The following is a 14,137-nucleotide window of genomic DNA, read 5'->3' on the forward strand; positions in this document are numbered from 1 at the left end:
TTTATGGTTCGGGTTACCGCAGAGGTGTACTCGGGAGGGCAGAAAGAGCCCGAATCGCCGCCACCTCGGGTCGGGCCCCCACCGCGGCCACTGCAGCCGGGGCCCTTTCCTTGACGGTCGTCAGGATTCAATCTCTTTCGAATGGGTGCACACTGCAGAAGAGACTAACCACGTATCGCAGGCTGTCGCCCCGCTCGGAAGCCACGCAGCACGCTGAGTGGCCGAGCCGCGGCTGGCACGCAGGTACGCGCCGATCACCGCCGACACCTGTTGCAGACGCACCCTCGGAAGCCAGGGCCTTGAGTCGCTTCCAGACACCCCCGGGTGTACTTCTGCGGCTCTGGTTGGCCCACACGGCTAATCCGAATAGGGCTGCCGGTCCCAGCTCGGCGTCACCGTCACCCTAGGCAACCCGCCGGGCTTCCGGAACCCGGCCCTTTAAGGAGAGCCCGAGCCTGCGCGTCTTGGTTTCGCGCGCCCGCCCGTGGCCTCGGAGGAACGAACATGGCCCAGGCGGCGCGGGCGGCTGGGGCGGCTCGGGCGCTGTGGCCCGGTCGGTTCGCGTTGGCAGAGAGGCTGGGCGGCCGCCCTTGGCCACCATTCCTCGCGCAGAGCCGGGCGGGCTTCGCGGGGGCTGCGGGTGGCCCGGGGACCCCTGCCGCCGCAGCCCGCAAGGGGAGCCCGCGGCTACTGGGGGCGGCGGCGCTAGCCCTGGGGGGCGCCCTGGGGCTGTACCACACCGCACGGTGGCACCTGCGCGCCCAGGACCTCCGCGCCGAGCGCTCAGCCGCCCAGGTAAGGCCTGGCTGGGCTGTGGATGGAGATTCTGGGATCAGCGACGAAACTAGACTCCTGGGAACCAGTGGGGTCGGGAGTCGCCGCCTCCGCCTGCTTGTGACCTTGGGCTAGCGACTCGGCCTTAGGTGTCAACCGGCAGCCTCCTCATCTGTAAAATGGGGACGCGACTGCTGCTTACTAACCCAGAACTGTGTGTATTTCTCATGAAATCGTTGTGTCTGAAGCAGCAGCACTTTCATGGAACTAGTGACCCTTTGACTCCAGGCCCTGAAATGAAGGTGTCCCTCCAGCCGTTTGGTGACTCAGCCACCCTTGAGAGCTTGTAGGCTGCACCACTACAGCCCCCTCCTCATGCGGATGCCCCTTTCCTGACCCGGGGTGGGGAGTGGATTAGGCGTGGCGCCCTGCCCACCTGTGTCCAGCCCGGGTTTCCCCTGTGAACCCAGCCCTGAGGGAGGTGGTCCTGGCGGCACTGGTCAGCCCTCCCCCTTGCAGAATTGAGATGGACCAACTGAGTTGTGCTGGCCTGGGTACCAAATAGCTCTGTCCCCTCACCCAGAGGTCCCTGGGGTTGGTGCACTGCCGCTGGAGAAAGGCACAGCCTGGGACTGTCCTTTGGGACTGGAGGGAGACGATCAGTGTCTGCACAGTGTTGGGCAGAGACACTGGAGGGTTCTTCTAAGCAGACCTTCCACAGGTGCTGGCCCTGCCTGAGGCCTGCCAGCGGCCTACACCTGGGCCATCCGCTTCGGCAGCCCCTTCCCTGCCTGCCACCCTGTTCTCCCCATATTCTCAGGGTCAACTCAAAAGACTCCCTGGGAAAGGTGTCTGCCCAGATGGGGCCTGGGCAGGGGTGCCAGGCCTCAGAAGCCCTTCCTCTGCTCCCCCCCAGCTCTCCTTGTCCAGCCGCCTGCAGCTGACCCTGTACCAGTACAAGACATGTCCCTTCTGCAGCAAAGTCCGCGCCTTCCTGGACTTCCACGCCCTGCCTTACGAGGTGGTGGAGGTGAACCCTGTGCGCCGGACTGAGATCAAATTCTCCTCATACAGGAAGGTGCCCATCTTGGTGGCCCAGGATGGAGACAGCTTGGTGAGCCTCAGGGACTCCCCACCTTGCTCTGTCTTGGGTTGACTCTGGCCCTGTGGTGCATGGCTGGGCCCAGACACAGGGGTCCCCGGCTCCTGCCCCCACCATTAGCCACACTTGGTTGCCCTGAGGCAGAATGAGGGCCTGAGGGAAGGGAGGGCCAAGCTCAGGGGGCATTGGTTTTGGGGAACAGTCCTTGAGGATGGATAAACAGGGTTCAGGTCCCACACAACCAGTTCACTCACAGCCCTGGTGTCAGTGTTTTTAGGAGCCAGTGGGTCCTACCGGTGCCAGCCAGAACCTTTGATCCAAACCTCCTCTTCTCTTTCAGCAACAACTGAACGATTCCTCTGTCATTATCAGTGCCCTCAAAACCTACTTGGTGTCTGGGTAAGGAGTCCCTGGGAAGCCCAGGTAGGCGGGGGTGGGCTGCTGCTGAGATTTCCAGAATGGGCCAGTGTTGTCCTCCCCCGAGACCTCTGTCAGGGACGTGCTCCTGGTGTCTAACCCAAATCCTTTTTGCTTCAAGAGGGTGAAGAGCCTTTATGGGTCAGTCCTGGCTCCAGCTGGGCTGGGTGAGGCTGGGTTGGTGGGCCAGGGGACAGGAGAAGGAAGGAGCTGGTGAGAATGTGGCTCTCTCTCACAGGCAGCCCCTGGAAGAGGTCATCACCTATTACCCACCCATGAAGTCTATGAATGACCAGGGCAAGGAGGTGACCGAGTTCTGCAACAAGTACTGGCTCATGCTGGACGAGAAGGAGGCCCAGCGCATGTATGGTGGCAAGGAGGCGAGGACGTGAGTGGGACCGGGGCCCCCTAGGGTAGTGGCGAGGACACACCGACTGTGTGGGAGAGCGCAGGAGGCCACCACCCCTGGAGTGTGGGCAGGTTGTGGGGAGCCTTGTGCTCCTGCACTCCAGGCCCTGGCTTGGGAAGTCCACTCGCCCTGATGTCCTTCCTGGGCCTGCAGGGAGGAGATGAAGTGGCGGCAGTGGGCGGATGACTGGCTGGTGCACCTCATCTCGCCCAACGTGTACCGCACGCCCGCCGAGGCCCTGGCCTCCTTCGACTACATCGTCCGTGAGGGCAAGTTCGGGGCCTTGGAGGGCGCCATGGCCAAGTACGCGGGCGCAGCCGCCATGTACCTCATCAGCAAGCGCCTCAAGAGCAGGTGATGGCGTGTGCATGTGCCCCGAGGCATGACCCTCTGTGTGCTGGTCCCGTTAACCCCTGGGGAGGGTGGCGGGAGATGGGACCCAGAGGAGGCGAGGCAAGGCAGGACAGAGGCCCAGAGGAGGCCAGGCGGGATGGAGCCTAGAGGAGGCAAGGCGGGACAGAGGCCCAGAGGAGGCAAGGTGGGATGGAGGCCCAGAGGAGGCAAGGCGGGATGGAGCCTAGAGGAGTCAAGGTGGGATGGAGGCCCAGAGGAGGCAAGGCGGGATGGAGCCTAGAGGAGGCAAGGTGGGACAGAGGCCCAGAGGAGGTCAGGCAGGACAAAGGCCCAGAGGAGGCCAGGCGGGATGGAGCCTAGAGGAGGCAAGGCGGGACAGAGGCCCAGAGGAGGCAAGGTGGGATGGAGGCCCAGAGGAGGCAAGGTGGGATGGAGGCCCAGAGGAGGCAAGGCGGGACAGAGGCCCAGAGGAGGCAAGGTGGGATGGAGGCCCAGAGGAGGCAAGGCGGGACGGGGGCCACTGGAGGCAAGGCGGGACGGGTCCAGCACGCCTGATCCCCTTGGGGACTGAAGCCATGGGGACTGCCTCATGCCTTCCTTCGCTCCTGTGCTGGGGTGAGTCGCTGCCCCTTACCCCATCTGGGACATCTCTGTAGGTGCCTCCTGTCATGTGGGGGCTGCCCTGCTCACCCAGCCTTCCCACTCCCCAGAGGAGGCCCTGCTTCCACCTGGGCCAGGGAGCGTCCTCCTGATGGGACCCCCTGCTCCTGCCAGGCACCACCTCCGGGATGACGTGCGGGAGGACCTCTATGAGGCGGCCGACAAGTGGGTGGCAGCAGTCGGCGGCGACCGGCCCTTCATGGGGGGCCAGACGCCCAACCTTGCTGACCTGGTAGGTATAGTGCTGGTGGGCAGTGCCCAGATGAGGCCTTGGGGTGGGGGACTGGAAGGAAAGCCCAGGCCAGGGCTGTGACCACCCAGAGGCAGCTGCGTGCCCCCGCTCAGGGGCAGAGACCCAGCTCAGAGTAGCCTAAGGGAAAAGCCGACTACAAGGAACTGTCCTGTTCCCATAACTGACAAGTCCAGGGGAGGGGTGGGTTTTAGGCCTGGCTGGATCCAGGGGCCCAAGGGCAGCATCAGGGCCGAGACTGTCCCCGTCATCGTCTCAATCCTGCCTTCCCTGGGGTTGGTCAGCCTTGGGCAGGTCTGGGTGGGACTCCAGGCTTCCACCCGGCAAAGTCTTACTGCCTGGCTTCAGTGGCAGCTCTGAAGCAGTCCTGCAAGGCTGGGCTGGCCCCGTGGTGGAGCCGCGCCTGGCACGCAAGGCCCAGGGTCGAGCCCAGCCACCAAAACAAGGAAGAGCAAAGCAGGTCAACAGCCAGAGTGGCCTGGGCCTTAGAGTGGAGTCCTGGGATCTCCTCCCCAAATCTCAGGCCCTGAGAGCCGGGAGGACATTTTCCCCAGGGAGACTGGAGGTGGACTCCTGCCTAGAAGGAGCAGGCGACAGCCATCCTGTGCATCTCATTCAAGCCCCATGCGCAAAGTTGACCCTTCAGTGGGTCATGAGGTCTGAGTGGGGATGTGACAGGCCCCGGGCACACAGCTGGCAGAGGAGCAGACAGGTCTGGGTGCTCCCTGGGGCCGCTATGCCCATCTGGCCCGGCCTCAGGACCGTTGTCCCCACCCCAGGCAGTGTATGGCGTGCTGCGGGTGATGGAGGGTCTGGAGGCCTTCGACGACCTGATGCGGCACACGCACATCCAGCCCTGGTACCTGCGGGTGGAGAAGGCCATTGCCGAGGCCCCCCCAGTGCACTGAGAGGCCCCGCCCGGCAAAGGGTAGCAGCAGAGGAGGCCAGCTGCTGGGAACCGGGGCCTGGCCGGGCCCTGCGAAGCTGTGTGTGCTGGGAGTGGCGGGGGTGTCTACCCGTGTCCACCTCCCCAGCCTCGGACTCCTGAATGCCCGTAGGGCCTGGGTACTGGGCAGGGCCCGGGCTGGATCTCCCCATGACACCCGAGGGTCACAGGCTGTGGAGAGCCCACCCCTCCTCCTCCCTCCTGCTCCCACCAGGCCCAGGTCCAGTCCTCCATCCTGGACCTCTTGCCTCAGCCTTCTGGTGAGTTTTTTGGTGGCTGTCCTGGGGCCACACCCTGAGGGTGGGGTCAGCCTGGCTCCCACTGTGGATGCAGGCGTAGGCCAGTCCAGAAGAGTCCCCTCCCCAGGCCCCAGGTTCCTCCGTTCCCAGGTGCTGCCTGGGACTGTTGGCACATTTGCAATAAAAAAAAGTTTGCTGCTCCCCTGTGTAGTTGTGTCCTGAGGTCCGTGTGGCCAGAGCCAGGGCCAAGCCACAGCAGTAACTGCCGTTGGTCTAGTGTCTGCAGTCGGTGGGAGCAAGGTGGCTCACTGCCATGGAGTGAGTGACCCCAGCCTCCGGTTCCTCATCTGTGAAATGGGTGCAGTAGCCCTGCTCACCGGAGAGTTGTGGGCGTTCAGTTGACAAGATATAGTGGGGCACACAGCAGGAGGCCAGCTCAGAGCAGGGTCCAGGTCCAGGTGACTGGGTGGTTCAAACGTGGTCCTCAGAGACGCACTTTAGAGGTGACCCCACTGGCCGTCACCTGTAGGCTGGGGTGGGGTCTGTAGCCAGTGTCTTCCAGAACAAGGGTGGGATTGTGGAGGGTCCCACCCTGAGCAGAGCACCCGGTGGGGTTCCTGCTCCCCAGGTGCCATTGAGAGGCGTGGCCTGCGGAGGGGCCTCCAGAGTGCGGCCAGTGAGCTGAACTCTGGGCCCTCTGATGAGGGTGGACTCGGCAGTCCCCAGACCCTCTTGGGAAAGTCTTAAGATTTTACTTTATTAGTATTTTTAGAACAAAAATAGCATGTTCCTCATAATCACTGAAATCACAGGAGGTGGCGGTGTGCCTAGCGCTCTGCCAGGCGGGAGCCGCCCTGGAGCCTGGCCCTGTTTCCCCGGCGGGCTGCTGCGGGCATCCTGGGTCTCCTTGTCAGCACGTGTCACTGTCTTGCCCTTCAGGGCCACCCAGTACTCCCTTTTGGGACACACCACAGGCCACTCACCCTGCCCCTGTGCCTGCCCCTGCCCCTGCCCCTGCCCCCTCTGGGGCGTTGAGTGCCAGGCCCCCAGGCTGCGGGAGGAGGGAGAGGCGCCAGCCCAGAGCCAGGCCAGCCTGGCTACGCCTCCCTCTGCGTCCCCCCCTCGTCCCCCACCTCTCACTTCCCTTCTCTTCAGACAGGCTATTTTTGCCCCTTTCAGATCCTGTCCAGGGTTGTCCCCTGGTACATCTCTGGCACCAGGAGGCTGATTGGCCTCTGTCAGTCCCAAACTCTCCCAAAGGGGGCGTCTGGTGTGTCCCGCTTGTGATAAGCTGTGCACCTAGTGTCCACGACACCGACACCGTGGCCACGGGAGTGTCCCTGCTGTGCGCCCTGTTCTCGCTTCTCTTCACCAAGCCCTGGCTGCCAGACAGTGCCTCTGTCCATCTCCAAGACTTGGAAATCACATTTTCTCTCATCTTCCCGTTGCATGGAAAGCAGCCCGGTTGGGTTAGTGGGTGGCCATGGGGGGGGGGCATGCTGGGAGGCAGTGGCTCCTGGGGGTTTTTCTACCACCACCACCACCACCCCCCCGCTCTGGGTGGGGAGGTGCTGGCATCTGTGGTGTTCCAACTGTGCTAGTCAGATCTGATCCCTGGTTCCCTGTGACTAGCATTAGAGAATGGCTGGTCAGCCCACGGCCACCACAGGGCACCAACAGGGCCCAGCATCTTCCCGCAGTAACACCCGACACACACCAGCTTGGTAGTTTTCTTGGAGTGTTTCCTGTAGCCACCAGAGGGCGCTAGAGTCTGCAGCACCCTGCAGGAAACAGGACCAGGGCTGCCCCTGGTCCATTCCCTGGGCAACCTTCATTGGTCAGGGACTCTATTTGCCCAGGCTCTGAAGATGAGCAAGTAGGAAAAAAACGCATCTCCAAGATAAAAGTCCTCAAGTCAGGAACTCTTACTCCACATTTTACATGCTCAGGTCATGTCTCTTGTCTTTTTTGGGGGCGTACTGAGGATTGAACTCAGGGACACTTGACCCACTGAGCCACATCCCCAGCCCTATTTTGTATTTTATTTGGAGGCAGAGTCTGAGTTGCTTAGCACTTCGCCATTGCTCAGGCTGGCTTTGAACTCGCGATCCTCCTGCCTCAGCTTCCCAGGCCGCTGGTATCACAGGCATGCGCCACTGCGCCTGGCACATGTCCTTTAGTGGCATAGGCCTGAGTTGGGACCCTGCCACTGCTAGCTGACTTTGGACAAGCTCCTTCCCTCCTGTGAAATGCATGAGTAAACCTCCTTGGTGTTGGTGAGGTCAGAGTTGGGGGGTGTTTGGAAGATGACACATGAGGGCATTCATGGGTGGGTGGGTGCACTTCTGCCTCAGAAGAACACATTTCCCACTGTATTTCTGGCTGGATTCCAGAGCTCAGGGTCAAGAGCAGCAGGAAGTGAGAACAGCATGATCCCTTCTCCCTGGGAGCCAGGGAATCCCTGGGGACGCAAACCCATGAGAATTCTGGTTTGCTTGTTTTCATTTGGTTATGCAAATAATGTTTACTGTAAAGAAATAGAAATGGTTGATAAAAAGTTGATGCAAAATATTCACAGTCCACCTAGCCACTTTTGACATTTTGGGATATACAATTTTCTAGATTATTATTATTTTTTTTTGCGGGGGCGGGGTACTGGGGATTGAACTCGGGGGCACTTGACCACTAAACCACATCCCTAGCCCTATTTTGTATTTTATTAGAGACAGGGTCTCACTGAGTTGCTTAGTGCCTCACTAAATTGCTGAGGCTGGCTTGGCTGGCTTTGAACTCTCGATCCTCCTGTCTCTGCCTTCTGAGTCGCTGGGATTACAGGTGTGCGCCACCGTGCCGGCTAGATTATTCTATGTCGCTCACATATCCTGCACACAAACACACACCTACTGTATATTAAGTATATACATGCAGCAGTCAATGAGGCCTATTTTGTGGCAACCCACTGTTTCAAATGCTTTCCAGGTGTTACTTCATTTAATCCTAAAAGATCCCTGAGATTGGGTCAAACATGCCCATTTTACATATAAGGAAACTGAGGCACCAGAGGATGAAGTGATTTGCTTTGTGTGGTACAGTTAATTAAGGGGCAGAGGCAGCAGGGGGACCCAGATCTGCTGGCATCAGTTTCTGTGATCTTTTTTTTTCCTGGTGCTGGGGATGGAACCCAGGGTCTTGCTCACACTGGGCCAGCGCTGTCCCGCTGAGCCACACCTAGCCCTGTGCTGAAGTCTCTAGATTACAAACATATTCCAGGAGGTGGCTGTCCCCACCAATTCTAATGGCAGTATAGTTTTGCAGCTGTTTCTTACTGCATTTAACCAGTCCAACAGGAAGGATGCTGACAGTGAGGTGTGTGAGGGGGGACAGTGTGGCCCGAATACATCCACACCCTACTCCCTGCGTCATACTTTCTGCAGGGAAAAGGGTTTGTAATGTGATTAAAATGCCTTCAGAGATGGGGAGCTTATCCAGATGGGCCCTGAATATAATCCCAAGTGTCCCCAGACAAGGGAGGGGTGGGGGGACTTGATGCAGAAGAGATGGGGTGGCAGAAGCACAGCAGCTGGAGGGGCAGGAACAGGTCAAAAGGAACACAGAAAACTCCAGAAGCAGGAAGGGGCAGGGAACTGGACCTCCACGCCCAGCTCCAGAGCCTCCAGAAGAAACCCATCCTGTGACCCTTGTATTTCAGTCAGTGAAACTCACGTGACTTCTCGGGCTTTTTCCAGAACTGTGAGGGACTACACCTGTCCCTGGGTTTGTAGCAGCTGCCACCGTGAGACACTAACACAAATGCTCTAAGCCAGGTGGAGTCAAGAGAATGGGCCAGTGAGGATGAGGGTTAAGGCTGGGTCAGCTCCCTCTCCCCCTTGGCTGTTCAGAGATGATGGCCCCTCGGGGCCAAGGGCTGCCTGATGCGTGATAGCACATGACCAAGAGCACTCCCTCCTTGGCCTCTGCTCTCCTGGCCAGCCTAGATCAAGAAGCCAAGAGCAGGTGGCGGTGGTTAACCTGGGGCCCTCGTCTCTGGCCTCAGTTTACTCCTGCTCTACCTGCAGTGGCCCCCCACCTAGCTCCTGCCACTCTGGGCTAGTTGGTGCTTGGGGGCAGGGGCCAAGGTCCACTCTGGGCAGCTGGGTCCCAACCCCAGCTCCTCCTCTTCCCACCCTTCCCCTACATTCCAACCCGCTCAGACCAGTGAGGTCTGGATTGTGGGCAGCCAGCAGCCAGCTTCCCTGGAGAGCAGGGCTGGGGCCACACGCTGGTCTGAAGCTCAGCTTAACTTTGATCCTTCCTATGAAGCTGGACAGCCCTTCCCCCTCAGAGCTGTAAGGAAGGTTCTGTGCCCATCTTGCTAATGAGCAAACTGAGGTTTACCATGGAAAGCTAGCCTAGAGGCTCAGCAGAGAACAGCAGAGAATGTGGCCCACAGAGACCCTCAGGCCCAGGAGGAGGGAACAGCTAAGAGCCCAAGCAATGAAAGGGACAGGAGAGGCCAAATCCTAAGTAAGGTGGGTGTGAAGGCCTTGTGAAGGTGACAGGAGCTCAGACAGGACAAAGGGACAGAGGATATGAGCTTGCCGCAGGGAGGCTGGCCTGAGCAGGCTACGTGCAGCAACCACCTGTAGTGTCCCCAGAGTTGGCCTCAGTGCTGAGGAGTCCTGGCCTCTAGCGCAGGGGGTTGAGGATGGATGAATGGGGACAGGTGAGAGGCTGGATAGCAGTTTGCCAAGACCTGAGAGCTGGGGCATGACGAAGGCCTATCACCTTGGTATCAGGCACAGGAAGTCAATGCTGGCCACTGCAGCCATGCCCTCCAGCCTCCCAGGCCAGTCTCTCCTTCATGGGTCTGTCTTACATTCCCTCTTCTTGAAGGCCACTGATCACTAGATTTAGGGGCCCTCCTAATCCAGAATGAACTCACCCTAAACTGACTGTATCTGCAGTGATCCTGTTTCCAAGTAAGGCTATCTTCTGAGGTTCTGGGGGAGACACAAATTTTAGGGGGACACTATTCATCCATGCCCAGGGCCAGTCCCTGAGCTGTGGCTCCCCTCCCCTAGCAGTCCTGCCTGGCCTCTGATGTCCAGGGCCATCAGCACGCCATGGACAGTCACTTAATGAACGCCTCATGGAGCCACCTGCTGAAGACAAGCACATTTCGGAGTAGCCCAAGAGAGGTTTTGAGGGGCCTGAAACTTGAAGCACTTTGGAGTCCTTGTGTAAGGCCAGCCTCAGTAACTCAGACTGTCACCAAATAAAATAAAAAGGGCCAGATGGAGTCAGTGACAGAGCATCCCGAGCACATGAGAGGCTCGGGTTCAACCCCAGTTTTGCAGAAAGAAAGTGAACGCTGATTTGAGAAAGGCCATTTTCCCAGCACACCAGGGCCTTGGGGACTGCCCAGGCCACCTCTGTGCAGGTAAGCCCACCTTTGGTCAGGGTGGGCAGATGCCGGAGACCCTGGAAGCCACAAAGGGTACTTTTATATACAGGTGAGAAGGGAGACACTTCTCCCCTCACACCACGACCTCTCCCTCCAAGGCAGCCACCACCCTGGAGACGACCCAGGGGCGCTCAGGGCCTAGCACTCTTGCTCGGGGGTCTGGATTCTCGGTGCTGTAAGGTTCATCCTGTTATCGCCTGTAGTTTCTGCAATTCATTCCCATGTACTGCCCAGTGGCGTCCCTCAATGGACGCAGACAGAGGTCTTGGTTCTCTCCTCCTGCTGTCAGCCAGACACAGGGTTTTGGGGAAAAGAGGGTACTACTTAGGGGAAAGCTGGGTCACAAGAAAAATGTTTGACTTTACTGGAAACGAAGTTCCCTCCAACGCTTCACACTTGACCTTGCCATCAGCGGAGGCTCTATTGCTGCAGACTCTCCATCAACTTGGGTGCTGCGGACTAGTTAGTTAGTTACTCTACCTGCACGGATGCTTCCCCCTTGGTTTTGCTGACAACGAATGGCACTAAGTCCCTTCCCGTCTCTTTGGCCAGTCACCTTCCTTTGTGAAGTGCCCATTTTTATCTGGGCCATATTTTCCAGTTCGAGTTACAGATGCTCAGTTGGATGAGAAACTGCAGAGTCTCTCCCAGCTGGTGGCTTGTCTCCTCATGGAGGGTTGAGTGACAGGAACCAGGACTAGGTTGTACAAGGTCCCTCTAGCGCAGCTTGGATTGCAGAGTGGAGGGAAGCCTGGGAGACAAGTTTAGGAACTTTGGCAATGGCCCAGGTAAGAAATGACATTGCCTCTGACCACGAGCAGCGGTGGACACTGTGAGGTCAGACTCCAGATATATTTGAAGGTATCACTGATAGGATTTGCTGATTGATGGGACTGAAGTCACTGGAGGAAGGGAGTGTGCTTGCTGAGATGAAGACAGGCAGGTTTGGAAGAAGAGCTGGGAAGGAGCCTGCCCTGGACACGAGACGCTCGAGATGACCGTCAGCTGAGGCTGAGTTCATAGCTGGATGGGTGAACCTGGAGCTGGCTCATGTATAAAACGGGGATCACCTGAGCACAGCTATTGAAAGTCATCTCCAGCAAGATGAGTGACAGCGACCAGATGGTTAAGGAGAGGCCTGAGGCTGCTCGGCCCTCCAGGCCCTCCAGCAGCTGAAAGCTGGAAAGAGGGCCGAGCCACCCGGGAGGCTGGTGGTGTCTGGAGGCCACACTTAGATGGCACTCCAAGCAGGAGGGAGTGACACCATCTGAGACGGCTAAGCAGGAGAGCACTGAGGAAGGAGCCCCAGGAGAGGTAACCGAGCACAGGTGCCTCCTCAGAACACCCCAAATCAAAAACCACATTAAAAGGGAGTTTCCATGGAGCCAAGAGGGCAAGCAGCCCAGGCCCTGGGTGGGAAATGAAAGGATTCAGTTTCTAACATGTGACCCTCCCTGTAGTGACAGGAACCAGACTGAGTTCTCAGAGGGTCACTGGCTTGGATCAGCATGAAAGGTCGAGGGAGGCAAGGAAGTCAAGAAAACCCTGGCTCCGTCAGCAGCTTTGAAACAACTTTATTAGAAGGCTGTTTTGAATGACAACTTCCAATTCTTTAATCTGCTTTTTGACAAATTCCAGTTTTAACTATATATTTATATATGACAATTTTTGCATTGATCTTTGCATCCTATTTAAACTGTCCTCATCAGGCCATTCTGGGGAATGGAGGTGCAAATGTCAAGTGGCCAGCTGACCAGCATTACCAAGCAAGGGCAGCTGTGGGCTGCGAGGGAGGGGCCCACTTCCAGGCTGGGGTGTGAAAATGGCCACCCTGTCCTCCAGCCCTACCCTTGTCACAAGCTCACGATGAGTGGCATGTCACTACCCTGTCATTCAAAAAGGATGAAATAAAGAACTCCCTGTCCGGGCAAGGTTGGGACTGTCACCCACCCATGGCCGGGATTTTTCCCCTTGCCCCTCCCCCTCCAGGTCTCAGGCCTCCTGGGGACAAGCTGCCGACCGGCTAAGGGGTGCATTCTCCATAGTCGGGGCTTCTCCCCTCGTCTTCCTGTCTCAGTCCTGAGAGGAACTTCTTTGGACAGACCAGACAGGACGCTGGTGTGGGCCCAGGAAGGGTCACTCCCGAGGCCCTTCCCTCTTCTCCCCCATCCCCACCAGGTGGAGATGGAAAGGTACAATCAACCAGGAACATAAATATGAATAAAAAATGAACTTGAAAATGATGAGCTATTAATTAAACAAATCTATAAAAATAGGACATAACTCTGTTCAAATAAATACAAAATAAATAGGCTCCAAGCAGTGTGCTGTGTCACATCAGTGGAATGTGAGCTGGTCCCACCTCACCCCCGCTGGGATGGACACGAATCCCTGGGGGGTCAGCAGACCTCGTGCAGTCCAGCCACCCACTCCCCATCTTCCTTGGGGAGCAAGGAACAGGGCACTGCCCAACCTGCCTCTCCAAGACCCTCCCCAGCAGCACAGGACCAGGGCCTTCTGCCCATCCCTCAGCAGGGCGGATACAGGGCAGAAACTCTGCTCTTGGCAATAAAACATGACCGGGCACTGCCCTTATGCCACAGAGTGGGGACGAGGAGTTCGGTTTTGGTGCCAGTCCTGACAGTCTGGGCCAGCTCAGAGCACAAGACCCAGACACAGAAGCCAGGGGACTGCAGGTCCAGCACGAGCTCCCCGTCACGCTGCAGACCAGGCAGCGCGTGCACCCAGGCGCCCTCTGTGAGAGCTCAGAAACCCAAGCAGGACCCCCACCTTCCCGGGCCATGCCCTGTGCTGACACAGCAGGTCGGAGGTGGGTCTGAGAGGCAGGCAGTCACCTCTCATGGCTGGGAGTGGGCTGGTGGCCCTACTCCTACCGCAGCGAATCAGGGGGAGGGATGCAAAACAGGCACAGGAACACTCAGTGGGCCAGCGGCAGGGCCGGGCTGTGGGGACGAGATGGAAGAGCAAAGCTATCCCCAAGCTCGCTATGTGGCAGGCGCTGCAGGAAATGTCTTGTGCCTAGGCGCATAGGCACGGGTCCTGCTGACCCCTGGACCCTGAGGAAACCCAGGGACCCTCCCTGGAACGGTCACGAGGGTCTGCAGGTCAGCAGGACAAGCCGAGGCCTGCCAGCCTCCCCGCCCCTCCCTGCGCGCTGCCAGGTTTCACAGCTTGGCTTAAGTCAGCTTAGTGTTGTCGGCACATTCACAGAATGAGATGGCTGGACACCCTGGCTGCAGCCAGGGTCAGCAAGTCCACCTGCCCTCGGGTCACCGTGACTGCACACCCAGAGTGATCTTAAGGTTCTCATACACCACGTAGCTGATGCTCACGGCTGGAATCACCTTCATGAAGTTGGGGGCTAGTCCCCGATATAGCCCAAAGGCCCCTTCGGTCCTCAGGATCTGTCTGAAAAGGCTGCTCATGGTCACCTCGGGAGCGCCCTCGATGGAGGCTGCAGAGAGATGCCAACAGTCAGCTGTCTTCTGTTGGCCCTCCCAA

The 14,137-nt window shown here is 58.5% G+C and overlaps 2 protein-coding genes across 8 annotated transcripts in view; one reads left to right on the top strand and one right to left on the bottom strand.

Moving 5' to 3' along the window:
- The first annotated feature begins 490 nt into the window (after positions 1–490).
- Positions 491–5,352, top strand: Ptges2 (prostaglandin E synthase 2). Its single transcript, XM_076843096.2, has 7 exons — positions 491–795; positions 1,691–1,888; positions 2,217–2,275; positions 2,532–2,681; positions 2,856–3,056; positions 3,831–3,948; positions 4,746–5,352. The coding sequence occupies exons 1-7, from the start codon at positions 505–507 to the stop codon at positions 4,872–4,874; spliced, it is 1,146 nt and encodes a 381-aa protein (XP_076699211.1). The 5' UTR covers positions 491–504; the 3' UTR covers positions 4,875–5,352.
- Positions 5,353–12,172: 6,820 nt separating this feature from the next.
- The window catches only part of Slc25a25 (solute carrier family 25 member 25), a 34,278-nt gene continuing 32,313 nt past the window's right edge, over positions 12,173–14,137 (bottom strand). For all 7 annotated transcript variants that reach the window (XM_076845400.2, XM_076845401.2, XM_076845406.2 and 4 more), the window contains one exon: positions 12,173–14,090. In XM_076845400.2, coding sequence (XP_076701515.2) covers positions 13,906–14,090 — 185 coding nt within the window. In that variant the 3' untranslated portion in view covers positions 12,173–13,905. The remainder of the gene's footprint in view (positions 14,091–14,137) is intronic.

This window comes from Callospermophilus lateralis, chromosome 2 (genome assembly GCF_048772815.1).
Source record: "Callospermophilus lateralis isolate mCalLat2 chromosome 2, mCalLat2.hap1, whole genome shotgun sequence".
Lineage (NCBI taxonomy): Eukaryota > Metazoa > Chordata > Mammalia > Rodentia > Sciuridae > Callospermophilus > Callospermophilus lateralis.

Coding starts and splice junctions, on each gene's coding strand:
- Ptges2 (XM_076843096.2), top strand. CDS start 505: ATGGCCCAGGCGGCGCGGGCGGCTGGGGCGGCTCGGGCGCTGTGGCCC. Junction 3,057..3,830: donor AGCAAGCGCCTCAAGAGCAG/GTGATGGCGTGT, acceptor TGCTCCTGCCAG/GCACCACCTCCGGGATGACG. Junction 3,949..4,745: donor CGCCCAACCTTGCTGACCTG/GTAGGTATAGTG, acceptor TCCCCACCCCAG/GCAGTGTATGGCGTGCTGCG.